Below are 13804 nucleotides of genomic sequence, written 5' to 3' on the forward strand. Positions count from 1 at the left end.
CAAATTGTGATTTCTTCTTGCTCTGTTTGATCGATCAATTGTAAAGTAATCTTCCGCATTAATATCACTGAATCCTTTGAACATTTTAAACACTTCTATTAGATCGCCTCGCATTCTTCGTTTTGATAGGCTGAATAAATTTACTTCTTTAAGCCTTTGTTCATATGACAAATTTCTCAACCTAGGAATCATCTTTGTTACTCTTCGTTGGACCCGTTCCAACTTTTATATGTCTTTTCTGTAGTAGGGAGACCAAAACTGTACACAGTACTCTAGACGGGGTCGAACCAACGAATTATACAGTTTTAATATTACTTTTTCCGATTTATTATTAAAGACTTGTCCGATGAAGCCAACCAATTTGTTTGCAGTTTTAATTACCTCTGAACAATGCTGACCGGGCTTTAAATCGCTTGATATAGTGATTCCAAGATCCTTTTCTTTACTTACTGCAGAAAGTTGTTGGCCATTCATTACGTACCGAACGCGATTGTTATTTTTTCCGATGTGTAACACTTTACATTTCTCAACGTTAAATTTCATTTGCCATTGATTGGCCCAACGTGCAAGTCGATCTATATCTGATTGTAAAGCTTCTTCGTCGAGTATCGCAGTTACTTTACTAGCAATTTTTGTGTCAACAGCAAATTTTGATACTTTGCAAGTGAGCCCATCATCGATATCATTAACATAAATTAAGAAGAGCATGGGGCCAAGCACTGATCCCTGAGGTACGCCGCTTTTGACATCGAGCCAGTTAGATGTAACACCGTTTAGAACTACTCTCTGTTTCCGCTCAGAGAGCCAGTCCGCAAGCCAGTTGTGAATGTTACCCGAGATACCGTGCGCCAGTAGTTTGCTGAGCAATCGTTGGTGGAAGGAAAACAAAAGGAGAAGGAGGAGGAATAGGAGGAGGAGGGGGAGGAGGAGTATATTAAGATGACCGTTGATACTGTTTATACATATCATGAAAAGTGGTGGTGGTGATTGTTGTGATGATGGCGGTGGTGGTGGTGGTGTGTGTGTGTGTGTGTGGGGGGGGTATTGAAGTCTGAGGATTGTATGTGGTGGTGGTAGTGGTTGCAATGGTGGTGGTTGTGGTGGTGGTGGTTGCAATGGTTGTTGTTGTGGTGGTGGTGGTGGTGGTTGCAATGGTTGTAGTGGAGGTGGTGCTGGTGGTGGTGGCTGTGGTGCTGGTGGTTGCAATGGTTGTGGTGGTGGTTGTGGTGGTTGAGGGAGAGGAGAAAGAGATGAATGAAAATAGTGATGATAATAATGATAATGTTCGTGTCAGAACATTTAGAAGTGAAAAGCAGGTGAAGAAAATAAAGATGAAAAGACGGATAAAGAAAACAACAAAAAAGAATAACACTAACTAAATCTACTACGACTACCACTACCACTGCTACTACTACTTTTTAGGTGCTGGTGGTAGCGCCGGTAGGCTGTCTTGGGGGGCCTTATGAGAGGCCCCAGCGAATGTTATTTATAGTGGCTGCCGTGATGTGTGACCCTTGCCTGGCCCATGATGCCCCGCGGTGTTTCCCTTGAACGAAGTCGCTGGAGTTAGGTTTGACTGAACATCTGGGCAGTGTGTGGGTAATTTTCAGACACTCGGCGATGGTTGAAAATTGGCAGCGTACATCTCAGGGACTTGTCCTAGGTCTACGGGATCACCACGCCCGCACGATGATCACTCGGCCACCGCCACCGCCACTACTACTACTACTACTTCTACTACTACTAGACTTATTGTTATGGTTGTTACGAAGACTCCCGCAACCGCTAACTACACTCGAGGTGTAGGCTACGCACCAGGGTTCAGCAGCCGCAGTTTACCTAGTCTCGAGGCACTGGAACAACGTTCGACCACCAACGTGAGGCTAACCCGACAACAAACCGTCGAGGCTAGCACACCGTTCCTGTCGCGAGAATAGTATCCGCCGTTATAACTTTGCACATAGTGACTGCTCTGTACATAGTTCTGGGGTTTTATTGTTCATGTCAATAAAATGGCAATGAGTGATCCTGCTTGCTTCTCTTAGCCAAGAACACAACGGTTGATATTATTGCTAATGTTGTAATCTCAGAAGTCCAGAAATCAACTCTCTCTCTCTCTCTCTCTTTTTTTTTTTTTTTTTTTTTTTTTTTTAATCAAGGGTATAGTACGAAGAGGAAGTGGGTTAATAGTGAGGTACAGGTGGGGAATAGGAAAGACAGTAGGAGTGTACAGTTGTATGGTGTAGGTTCGTTAGTTGTTCTGGTGTAGTTATTGTTTATCGGGCACCTTATTTGTATACCCCCGGCGTGCTGGGGGTTTGTGTGTTTGGATTGTTTGTGTGTAGAGAGCTGTTGCTATGGCGTCACTTGTGTGAAGTGATGTGTGGGCGGTTGTTCTCGTAGTGACTTCAAGCTGCGCGGAAACCAGGGTGGACCGTTCGTGCTGCCGTCAAGCTCCTTGACGTGGGTGTAGTTCACGTCGTCTTGCTGGTCTAGCTTCTCCCATATCTTTCCGGCCGCCTCCCGTAGCCTTGTGCTGACTAGTTGTACTCCGAGTCTGCGGTGTTGTGCCGCTGTGTTTTCCGTGTACGGGTATTTCTGTCCGGTGGCAAATCTCAGCGCTTTGTTCTGCAGCCTCTGAAGCTGTAACATCTTGGTGTGGGAAGCCATGTGTGTCGGGGTGGGTCTCTCTCTCTCTCTCTCTCTCTCTCTCTCTCTGAATTACCAGAACACAAATACCAAAAGGCAAAATTATGGACAATATACCTGAGTCTTCAAGAGGATGAGGAGGAGGAGGAGGACGAGGAGGAGGAGGAGGAACTGATGAAGAAACAGGAGGAGAAGGAAGAGGAGGAACATAAGAACATAATAACGTAAGGAGTCTGCAAGAGGCCGGTAGGCCGGTACAAGTCAGCTCCAGTGAACCTAAACTCCCGTGAACCTAATCTCCCTTGAACCTAACCCCACCTAGCATCATTGTCCATGAATTTATTTAAGCTTTTTTTGAAAGTGACTATTGTATTGTCACTCACCACATGAATGCCCAGCCTGTTCCACTCATCTACTAAAGGAGAAGGAGGAAGAGGAGGAGGAGGAGGAAGAGGAGGAGGAGGAGGACGAAGAAGATAAGGAAGAATAGGGTAGGAAAACTTTTAAAGAGTAAAATACGAACAAAAAGAATTAGAGAAAGAGGAACAGGAAGAAAAGGAGGATTAGGAAAAGGAAGAGGGGGAGGAAGAGAAGTCGGAAGAGGAGGATGAGAGGGACGAAGAGTAGGAGAAGGAGGGAAACAGAATGCAAAAGAAGGACGTAGAGAAGGAAGAAGGAGGATACGAATAGGAAGAGGAAAAGGAAGAGGAAGAGGAGGAGGAGGAAGAGGAAGAAGAGGAGGAAAAGAAAGAGGAAGGGAAGAGAGTAGAGGCTTTAGACAGGAAGAGGTTGATGAGGTTGGAAATTAAAGCTGAGGAGGAGGAAGAGGAAGAAGAAGAAAAAAGACGAAGAAGAAGAAGAAGAAGAAAAAGAAGAGGAGGAGGAGGAAGAGGAGGAGGAGGAGGAGGAGGAGGAGGAGGAGGAGGAGAGAGAGGAGAAGGAGGATAAAGTAATAATAATATCAGAAATCCTCTCACAATAGTATCAATCCAGATGAATCCGTCAATATTTATTAGAGAAGCTGCAATATTACGGAGCCGTCTGTGTTTCTTCTTAAGCTATTCTCGTGTCGTTTGATCCTGCCAGTGAGCCGGCCAGACCTTACTTGCTTTTTTTTTTTTTTACAGCAGAGGAAACAGTGCAAGGGCGTAAAAAAAAGAAAACAATAATGAAAAAAAAGCCTGCTATTTACTACTGCTCCTAAATAGAGTAGAGTGGCCAAAAAGAGAAATCAATTTCGGGAGGAGAGGCGTCCTGATATATCCTTTTGAAAGAGTTCAAGTCGTAGGCAGGAGGAAATACAGATGAGGGAAGATCGTTCCAGAGTTTACCAGCGTGAGGGATGAAAGAGTGAAGATGCTGGTTAACTCTTGCATAAGGGGTTTGGACAGTATAGTGATGAGCTTGAGCAGAAAGTCATGTAAGGCGAGGCCGCAGGAGGGGGGAGGCATGCAGTTAGCAAGTCCAGAAGAGCAGTCAGCGTGAATATATCGAAAGTAGATAGAAAGAGAGGCAACATCGCGACGGAATTTAAGAGGTAGAATACTATCAGTAAGAGGAGGAAAGCTGATGAGACGAAGAGCCTTAGACTCCACTCTGTCCAGAAGAGCTGTGTGAGTGGAGCCCCCCCACACGTGAGATGCATACTCCATACGAGGGCGGACTAGGCCCTTTTATAAGGATAGCAACTGTGCGGGGGAGAAGAACTGGCGAAGACGATACAGAACGCCCAACCTCGAGGAAGCTGATTACCTTTCCTCTGGTTTACTTTCCCTTGACCTCTGAATGTGTCTCAGGTCGGCCGGGGTGTCGGGGTTACAGGCAGTACAAACTCGATTAGTTGAACTTTTATTGGCAATATTTACTTTTTTTTCTATATCGGATTTAATTTTTCTACTTGTTATTCCCGATCGTGTTCGTTTAGTTTTCTTTCTCGTTTATCATTTCGGATTTTCTTTACCTGCTATTCGCCATCATGTTCCTTTAGTTTACATTCTTCCTTATCTTCCTTTATTATTTCGTTTTTTTTTAATACTTGCTGTTCTCTATCATGCCCCTTTAGTTTATTTTTTTCTTATTTTCATCTATTACTATTACTAATATAAATCATTATAACAGCAATAATAATGATGACAGCAATCCGGCCAATGTTCTTCCTTCGATCACACTTAGAGTAAAATTCCCGCCCACACACACGTTGCGGTGGGCGGCAAAAGCGTCTTCACTGTATCGTTTCCAGGTCTTAGGTCGCCTGTTTCAAGCCCCGCCGCTCCCCAACTCGTCAGTAACTCCCGGAAAGTCACGCAAATGTCTCAATAGTTGCACAGGTCACGGCTCTCGCGGCGAATGTGAAGTAAAGGACACGTCGCCTGCCTGTGGCCGCCCTGTCGCCCTAATGACGGACTGTTCGCTTGTTATTTTCCTCTCTCTTTTTGTCTTGATACCGATTCGAGTATATCAGCTGTTAGTGCCACACTCACTACTCTACTACTTCTATAATAATAATAATAATAATAATAATAATATTTCTACTATTACTGCTGCTACTGTTGTTACTACTACTACAAACACTACTACAACTACTACTACTACTACTACTACTACTTTTTTTTACTACTACTACTACTACTATTACTACTACTACTACTACTACTACTACTACTGCTACTTCTACTACTGCTACTGCTATTACTACAACGACTTAAACAATGAAACTTGAATTCTTTAGAAAGGCGAAGTTTGCGAGGAGACTTGATCAAAGTTTATAAATGTAGAGAGGGTCCTAATAAGGGTGATGTTAATAAGGTCCTGATGGTGAGAAAGCCGGGCAGGACACGTAGTAATGGGTTTAAAATGTAGAGGTATGGATTCAACAAGGACATTGGCAAAAATTGGTTCACCATTAGAATCGTGGATGAATGGAACTGGCCTGGCAGTCATGTGGTGAGTGCCAACAGAATTGATACAGTCAAGAAGAGGTTGGATAAATTCATAGACGGTGAGGTTAGGCGGGGTTAGGCTTACAATAGCTGCCTGGTATAGGCCAACCGGTCTCTTACATACGCCTTAACCCTGCTGAGGTCTCATGCTACACTATTTTGACGCGGCATTTGCGCAAAAAAAGTTATTACAGGCGACTTATTTTTTCAAAGTTTTTAAAAGTTCTAATGTTCTTATGTTCTACTACTACTACTATTACTACTACTACTACTACTACTACTACTACTACTACTACTACAACTACCACCACTACTATTTATACCAATACTTATGCTACTACTACTTCTATACTACTACTACTACTACTACTACTACTATTATAACTACTACTACTACAACTCCTCCTCCTCCTACTACTACTGCTACTACTACTACTACTACTACATAAATGATACCTCCACTCATGTTTATTTTCCCGACACATAATCATGGAAGGCTTCATAGCTTGGAGGTCATTAGCCCCAACTCTGTTCGCTAATGACTGTGGCATCCAACCATATCACTAATACTACCTAGCACTAAATTACCTATTATCTATTACGTCCAGATCCCCCTTTCCTTCCCTACTCAAGTCACTCCCGACCCACCCTAATGTCACTCTCCACCACTGAGGCTTCATAGTCCATATTGGAGATGTTGGTGGCTTTTGGGCAAGAGTGTCTGGTGCCCCTGAGACATAGGATGGCCGACCTGAGCAGGGACAACGAGAGGCGGCACCTCATCCAGGCGACAACGGCTCCTTGGCTGATGCTTCTTTTCTGAGATTAGTTCCGCGAGGCGTGCGTAGAAGCATTGGGCCCTGGTACCCATCCCGCCGGATGTGGTAAAGACGAGGGGGGTGAAGCTGCCCTGATCCACATGTTGGATTCTCTCACCGTCTGCCCTTGTCTTCTCCTGCTCGTTCCTGTGGTGGGCGGCTTGCAGGGGCAGCTCACGGTGACAGGCAGCCATCGGGTCGAATATGCGGATGTCCATGAACGAACGCTGTCCGCGTACCCAGAATCCGCGGGCACTTACATCAACCCGTGCCTCCTGTGAGGTATTGGCCGTCCTGTACAGAAGGTGTTCGCCGTCCAGGGGAAGCAGTGCCGGCTCGGTAGTGACGTCTTGGCATACTTCCCCAAGCATGCAGGCTGTCAGATCCCTCACTTCATCGTGTCGAATACAAACGAAGCCTCCTTTTTTACATGTCATGGTGTGGGTGACATCATTTGGTGATCCACATGCACAAAGATCAGGCAATCCCTCAATCGGCCAGCCATATCTCAGAGCAATGGCGTCGACATATTCTTGTTTGTTGAGGCTGAAGCCCTTTGCTCTGATTGGTAATGACGTTAGCCAGTTAGAGGCACCTGTCTCCTGTGCTGTGTGTATTTTTCTACCCATTTCTGTGGACAGGTGGTGTGTAAGATGGTCCAGCTCGTCTTTTTGGGCCTGTTGCCTTTCTTCTGAGATTTTTCTTTTAATATATCTTATTTCTGTTTGGTCTATCTCGCCCTCTGCCTCCTGAGCGATGATCCTGTTGATGAGTGACCTGGTAAGGCTGATGGAGTTTTGGTTCTCCTTATCAGCCAGCTTCTCAGGGTTGGTGATCCCCGTCCCACCCAGTCTTGGGGGAAGTGCTAGCATATCCCTCTCCTCCTCCCCCAAAGCATGAGATTTCACTAGCGCCGGCAAGAATACATTCTTGACGGCATTTTCCAGTGGTCGGAGGAGTGGACTGATGCCAGGGATGGTCCGCATCAGGAACGTCCACCGATGTTGGATGCCGTGGGTGTACGCTGAATAGGCAGCGTGTGACTCCGTCTTGGCAATGGCAGACAAAGCTTCTATTTCCTTCACCCATTCAGCTACTTTGTCTCCTACGTACTCCTTCTTATATACCTCTGTCCCGATCACTGCATCTAAGTGTCGTTGTCTTCTTTTGTCACAATGACGCCACTTCTTCTAAAAGTTTCTGCGGCATGGTCATAATGTTCAGGTTTGGCAATAAAGACAGACTTGGTGGTGTTAGGGATGTATCCTATCTCAGGGCCGGCGGTGTTCACCGTGTCCCACCACCCTTTTAAGTCTGAGATTTTACCAGCACCTGAGAGGTCATCCGCATAAGCCACCTGTTTCACCCGTGTTTCTGCGAACGCGATTTCATTTTGGAGGACTGATAGGCCCAGGGCGTACATAGCCATGGCTATTGGGTCACCTTGTGTTGTTCCCTCAGATGATTTTAACACTTTCACTTTTCCACTGTGGCTATTTATGTATAAGTCGGTCGGGTATGTATAGGTGTTTTCGACATACATAGCTAAGCTAGGGCACTTGGTTTTAATGTTGTGTATCATAGTCTTTCTATTTATTGTGTTGAAGGCATTTTTGGCGTCAACAAGAAGCACCGCTTCGCACTCCACGTGGTCAAATATCTCCCGCATGGCATGGACTGCTGCTTCTCCTCCTGCCTGCTGCCCCGCACAAACTTGGAGGTACCCTGCTGCCATTCTCACATCTACTACTACTACTACTACTACTACTACTACTAACACTGTTACTACTACAACTCCTCCTCTTCCTCCTGATACCACAACCACCCCCGCTACCACTACCACCACCAACAACAACCCCCAACCTCCTGCTCACCTATCCTGAAGTCCGCCCTGCAAGTGTAGTTGGCCTGGTCCTCGATGCGCACAGGGTTGATGTGCAGGGCGGGCAGCACGCCGGGCCGGAACGTGGCGCGCCCCTCCAGCTGGCGGCTCCGTAGGGTGTGCCGCTGTTCGGGGCCCACCACACGACCAGGCCGGTTGTCGTAGCTGGGGAGGGAGAGGAAAGGTAATGTAGTGCAGTCAGAGGTACCTATAGGTTATAGCTGCGCGTGGTCTTAGTGCTCATCTCCGTCATATTTGCCCTTGAGTTTTTGTGGTGGAGGAAAAAAATGGTATAATGGTGAACTTGAGGGCATACTGTAGATGGTGTAGTTAGGGGTAAAGGCTATAGATGCGCGTGGCCTTAGTGCTCATCCCCGTCCCATTGAATCTTGAGCTAGTGGGAGGGAAAAGAAAAGAGAGTACAGTGGGGGGAGAAATAAAAAAGTGTTAGGGAAAAGAAAAGAATACTGTAGTAAAATTAGGGGTATAGGCTGTAGCTGCGCGTGGCCTTGTTGCTCACCTCCGTAACATTCAACAGTAGCAACAACAACAACAACAACAATAACAACAATCCCGCCATCACCACCACCACCAGCACCTCTTCCTCCTCCTATTCTTCTGGAGAGCTCGCGAGATAGTTCAGGAGGAGAGGAGGAAATGGATGATGATGATGATGAGGAGGAGGAGAGGGAAGAAGACGGAAGGGAAGAAGAGCGAAGGGAAGAGGAGGAGGAGGGAAGGGAGGAGAAGGGGATAAAAAGGGAGGGAGGAGGAGGGTGAAAGGAGAGGAGGTTAGGGAAGGAAAGAGAGGAAGGGATGGGAGGAGGTTAAGGGAGGAAAGAGAGGAAGGGAAAGGAAGAGGAAGAAAGGAGAGGAGGTTAGGGAATGAAAGAGAGGGAGGGAAGGGAAGAGGAAGAAAGGAGAGGAGGTTAAGGAAGGAAAGATGGGAAGGGAAGGGAAGAGGAAGAAAGCAGAGGAGGTTAGGGAAGGAGAGAGAGGGAGGGACGGGAAGAGAAAGAAAGGAGAGGAGGGAAGGGAGGGGAACAGGAGAGGAAAGGAAGAAAAGAGGAGGAGAGGTAAAGGAGGGAAGGAGAGGGAAACGAGAGCAGCTGCAGGGAGAGGAGAAGGATGGAGGAGGTAAACATAAGAGGAGGAGGAGGAGGAGAAGGAGGAGGAGGAGGAGGAGGGAGAAAAGGAAAAGGCAAAACAAGATGAGAGACTTGACGAATGGAAGCAAGCGAAGGAGGAGGAGGAGGAGGAGGAGCACATAAAAACACAAAAAAAGAACAAACAACAGCAGACCGATGGTTCTTACGCGGCTGTTTGTGACAAGCTACACTAACTATCCAATCAAAGGTGGAATATGAAGGACAGCAAAGGCGAAGGCTCCTCCCCACCCCCCCAAACCCCCAGCCAAAGCTCGCAGGAAAGGAAAAAGAAACAAGGAGCATGGAAAAACTGCATGGAAATTATGTGGGAAAAAGGAAAGAACTACCATTACTGCTACCACTAACCACTAACTAACCACCAGTATTCGAAAGAACTTAACCTTATTACGACGATGAGTAATATCTTAGTTGCTGGTTGAAAATACTTATCTGATCTATTCTTGAAGGCCGTAACTGTTGTACTATCGACGACATCTTTTACCACTTATCTTGATTGTTATTTTTTTCTTGTTCTATTTGATCGATCAACTGTAAAGTAATCTTCTGCATTAATATCACTGTATCCTTTAAACATTTTAATTAAACACTTCTATTAGATCGCCTCGCATTCTTCGTTTTGATAGGCTGAATAAATTTACTTATTTAAAACTTTGTTCATAAGATAAATTTTTCAACCTAGGAATCATTTTTTGTTACTCTCCGTTGAGCCCGTTCTAACTTTTCTACGTCTTTTCTATAATAGGCAGACCAAAACTGTACACAGTACTCTAGATGAGGTCAAACCAACGAATTATACAGTTTTAATATTACTTTTTCCGATTTATTATTAAAGATTCGTCCGATGAAGCCAACCAATTTGTTTGCGGTTTTAACTACCTCTGAACAATGCTGACCGGCTTTAAATCGCTTGATATAGTGATTCCAAGATCCTTTTCTTTTCTTAGTGCAGAAAGTTGTTGCCATTCATTACGTACTGAACGCGATTGTTATTGTTTCCGATGTGTAACACTTTACATTTGTCAACGTTAGATTTCATTTGCCATTGATTGGCCCGACGTGCAAGTCGATCTAGATCTGATTGTAATGCTTCTTCTTCGAGTGTCGTAGTTACTTTACTAGCGTCATCAGCAAAGTTTGATGCTTTGCAAGTGAGCCCATCATCGATATCATTAACATAAATTGAGAAGAGCTTGGGACCAAGCACAGATCCTTGAGGTACGCCGCTTCTGACATCGAGCCAGTTAGATGTAACACCGTTTAGAGCTACACGCTGTTTCCGCTCAGAGAGCCAGTCTACAAGCCAATTGTGAATGTTACCTGAGATACCGTGCACCAATAGTTTACTGAGCAACCGTTTGTGGGAGACCTTATCAAATGCCACTTAATATCTTTTCGGTCCTTCTAACCTCCGGCGGTTGAGGTGATAAACAATCTTCGTCGGTAAATACGGATGCGAAGTATTTAATTAGGATTATAGCCATTTCATTTTCATCGTTCGTGTGGTTACCATTATTATTAGCAAGCGGTCAGACACTACAAGTAAGTGACTTTTTTTTATTATTTACATAGCTACAAAAATCTTTAGGATTAGATTTACTTGTATCCGCTATATATTCTTCAAGATTTGTCTTGCTTCGTTTTATTAATTTCTTGGTTTCGCGGCGAATTCAGTCCAACTCTAGTTTGTCAGTCTCACGCCGGGTTCGTATGTATCTACTGTATACGCGTTTTTTGAGAGAGAGGCTATTTTGAATCTGGTTATTCCACCATTTGGGTTTCTTCTTAAAAGTTGAACGTCTGTTACGATAGGGTACGCATATGCTTATGGCATTGTTCAATATTGTCGTGAAGGCCTCACACGATTTATCAATATCTGTTTCCGTCGAAATTATAGTCCAGTCAGAATTATTTAGAATTGATCGGAGTCTTACGAAATTCGCTCTCTGATAATCAGGCACCTTTTCTTTAGTAGGAGTTACTGTACTTTCTTTCATCTTGATGCTGTATGTGATTATTCGGTGATCGCTAGAACTAAAAACTGGACCAACATTTACTTCGTTAACTAGATCAGCTGTCGTTGAAAAGATAAGGTCAAGTATATTATTTTCCCGAGTCGGCTCTTGAACGTGATGATGTAAATCACTTTCTAATAAATTTGTGTTTTGGTCGAGCCCGGTATGAGAGTTTAACGGTTCACCCCATCTCTTCACTGGCAAGTTAAAGGAGGAGGAGGAGGAGGGGGAGAAAAAAAAGGAAGAGAAGGAGGAATGCAAGGAGAATACTGGGAGATGCAATGAAGAAAACAAACACACACACACACACACACACACACACACACACACACACACACACACTCACGAATATGAAGAAAATAAATAAATAAAAGAGGGAGAAGTGAGAAGAAAAGAGGAGTAAAAGGAAAATATATGAAAAAAACAAACAACAAAATGAGAAGACAAGAAAGAAAAAGAAAAGATGAATGACATTGGAAAAATAATAAAGAAAAGAGGAGCAAAAAATAATAGAAGAAAATATGAAAAAAATATAAAGCATGGAAAGAAAATGGGAGGAAAGAAAAGATAGAGATAAGGGAATAAGGAAAAAAAAGTTAAAAAAAAGTAAAAAAGCAAGAAAGGAAACAGAGAGAAACAAAGAAAGGAAGAAATCAATAAAGAAAGAAGGAATATAATATAAAGAAGGAAATAAATAACAGAATAGGAAAAGAAAGAAGGAATTACGGAAACAAACAAATGGAAGAAGAAAAAGAAAGAAGGAAGGAAACGAAGGAAATAAAAGGACAGTAAATAAATGAGGAAAAAAGAGAGAGAGAGAGAGAGAGAGAGAGAGAGAGAGAGAGAGAGAGAGAGAGAGAGAGAGAGAGAGAGAGAGAAGGAAAGGAAAAAAGAACGAAGCAAGAAAAAGAATGAAAATAGGAGAAACAGCATAGAAGGAAAAAAAAGAAAGATCCCCCCAAAATTAATTAAGGAAAAAAAAAGAAAAAAGGGGAAAAATAATTAGGAACGAAAAAAGGAAAAAACAAGGAAGCAAAAAAGGAAAAAAAGGAAAAAAACAAGAAAAAATGGAGAAAAAAGAAAAAAGGAAACAAAAAAGAAGGAAACAAGGAAAAGGAAAGAACAAAAAAAAATATAAAAAGGAAAAAAGAAAGAAAGCAAGACAAAACTATAAAAAAAGGGAAAAAAGAAAGAAATCAAGGAAAAAAGAAGGAAAAAGGAAAAAAATGAAAAAAAAGAAAGATAGAGGAAATTATAAAATGAAGGAAACCAAAAAATAAGGAACGAGAAAAAGGAAGAAAAAAAAGGAAAAAGGGAAAAGAAAACAAAAACAAAAAAAAAAATGAGAAAGGAAAAAGTGAAAAAAGAAACCAAGACAAACAAGGAAAAACAAACAAAAAATACCGATAGAGGAAATGAAAAAGAAGGAAAACAAATGAATAAGAAAGGAAAAAAGAAAAAAAAAAGAAAACGAAAACGAAAAAAATAAGAAAGGAAAAAGGAAAGAACAAAAAAAATAAGGAAGGAAAAAAAGGAAAAGGAAACAAAACAAAACAAAAAAATAATGTACGAAAAAAGGAAAAAATAATGAAAAAAATAAGGAAGAAAAAATAAAAAAATCAAGAAACCAAAAAAAAAAAAATCAAGAGGAAAGGAAAGAAATCAAGAAAAAAGTAAGAAAAAAGAAATAAAAAAGTAAACCGAAAAAAATAATGAAGAACATGGAAAAAAAGGGAAAAAAAAGAAAAATAGGAAGAACAAGGAAGAAAAGACGGAAGGAAAATTGAAAAGATGGAAGAAAGAAAGAAACGGATGAAAGAGAGAAAGAAAGAAAGAAGGAATGAAGGATGGAGGGAACGAAAGAAAGAAGCATGCAGATAAAAAACAATAAAGAAAAAGAAAATAGAAAAAGAAAAACAAAAGCAGGAACCAAAAAAACACGAAAATAGAGAAAATAAAGATAGAAAAAAAGGAAATAGAGAAGTAAGAAAAATCACAAACGAGGAAGAGGAAAAAAGAGAAAATAAGAAAAAGAAACATAAAAGAAAGAACGACAAAAGAGAAGGCAATAAAAGTGTATCGACGAGGAAGAGAAGAAGTAGAGGAGGAGTTGGAAGAGGAAGTTGAGGAGGAGGAGGAGAAGGATGATGATGATGATGCTGAGGAGGAAGAGGAGGAGAAAAAAGGGAGGAAAATGACAAAGAGAAGGAGAAAAGGAAGGAAGGATAGATGGAAGGAAGAAAGATGGAAAAAGAAAGAAAGAAAGAAAGAAAGAGGTACAGAAAGAAAGGAACGAAGGCAGGAACGAGAATTGAATGACAAAGAGGAGGAGGAG

The 13804-nt window shown here is 42.7% G+C and overlaps 1 protein-coding gene across 1 annotated transcript in view; it reads right to left on the bottom strand.

Moving 5' to 3' along the window:
• LOC126983746 (kin of IRRE-like protein 2) overlaps window positions 1-13804 on the bottom strand; it is a 107347-nt gene that overhangs the window by 21403 nt on the left and 72140 nt on the right. The window contains exon 3 of the mRNA XM_050836825.1: window positions 8281-8453. Within this exon, the coding sequence (XP_050692782.1) occupies window positions 8281-8453 (173 nt within the window). The remainder of the gene's footprint in view (window positions 1-8280; window positions 8454-13804) is intronic.

Source organism: Eriocheir sinensis, chromosome 5 (assembly GCF_024679095.1).
Source record: "Eriocheir sinensis breed Jianghai 21 chromosome 5, ASM2467909v1, whole genome shotgun sequence".
In the NCBI taxonomy this organism is placed as follows: Eukaryota; Metazoa; Arthropoda; class Malacostraca; order Decapoda; family Varunidae; genus Eriocheir; species Eriocheir sinensis.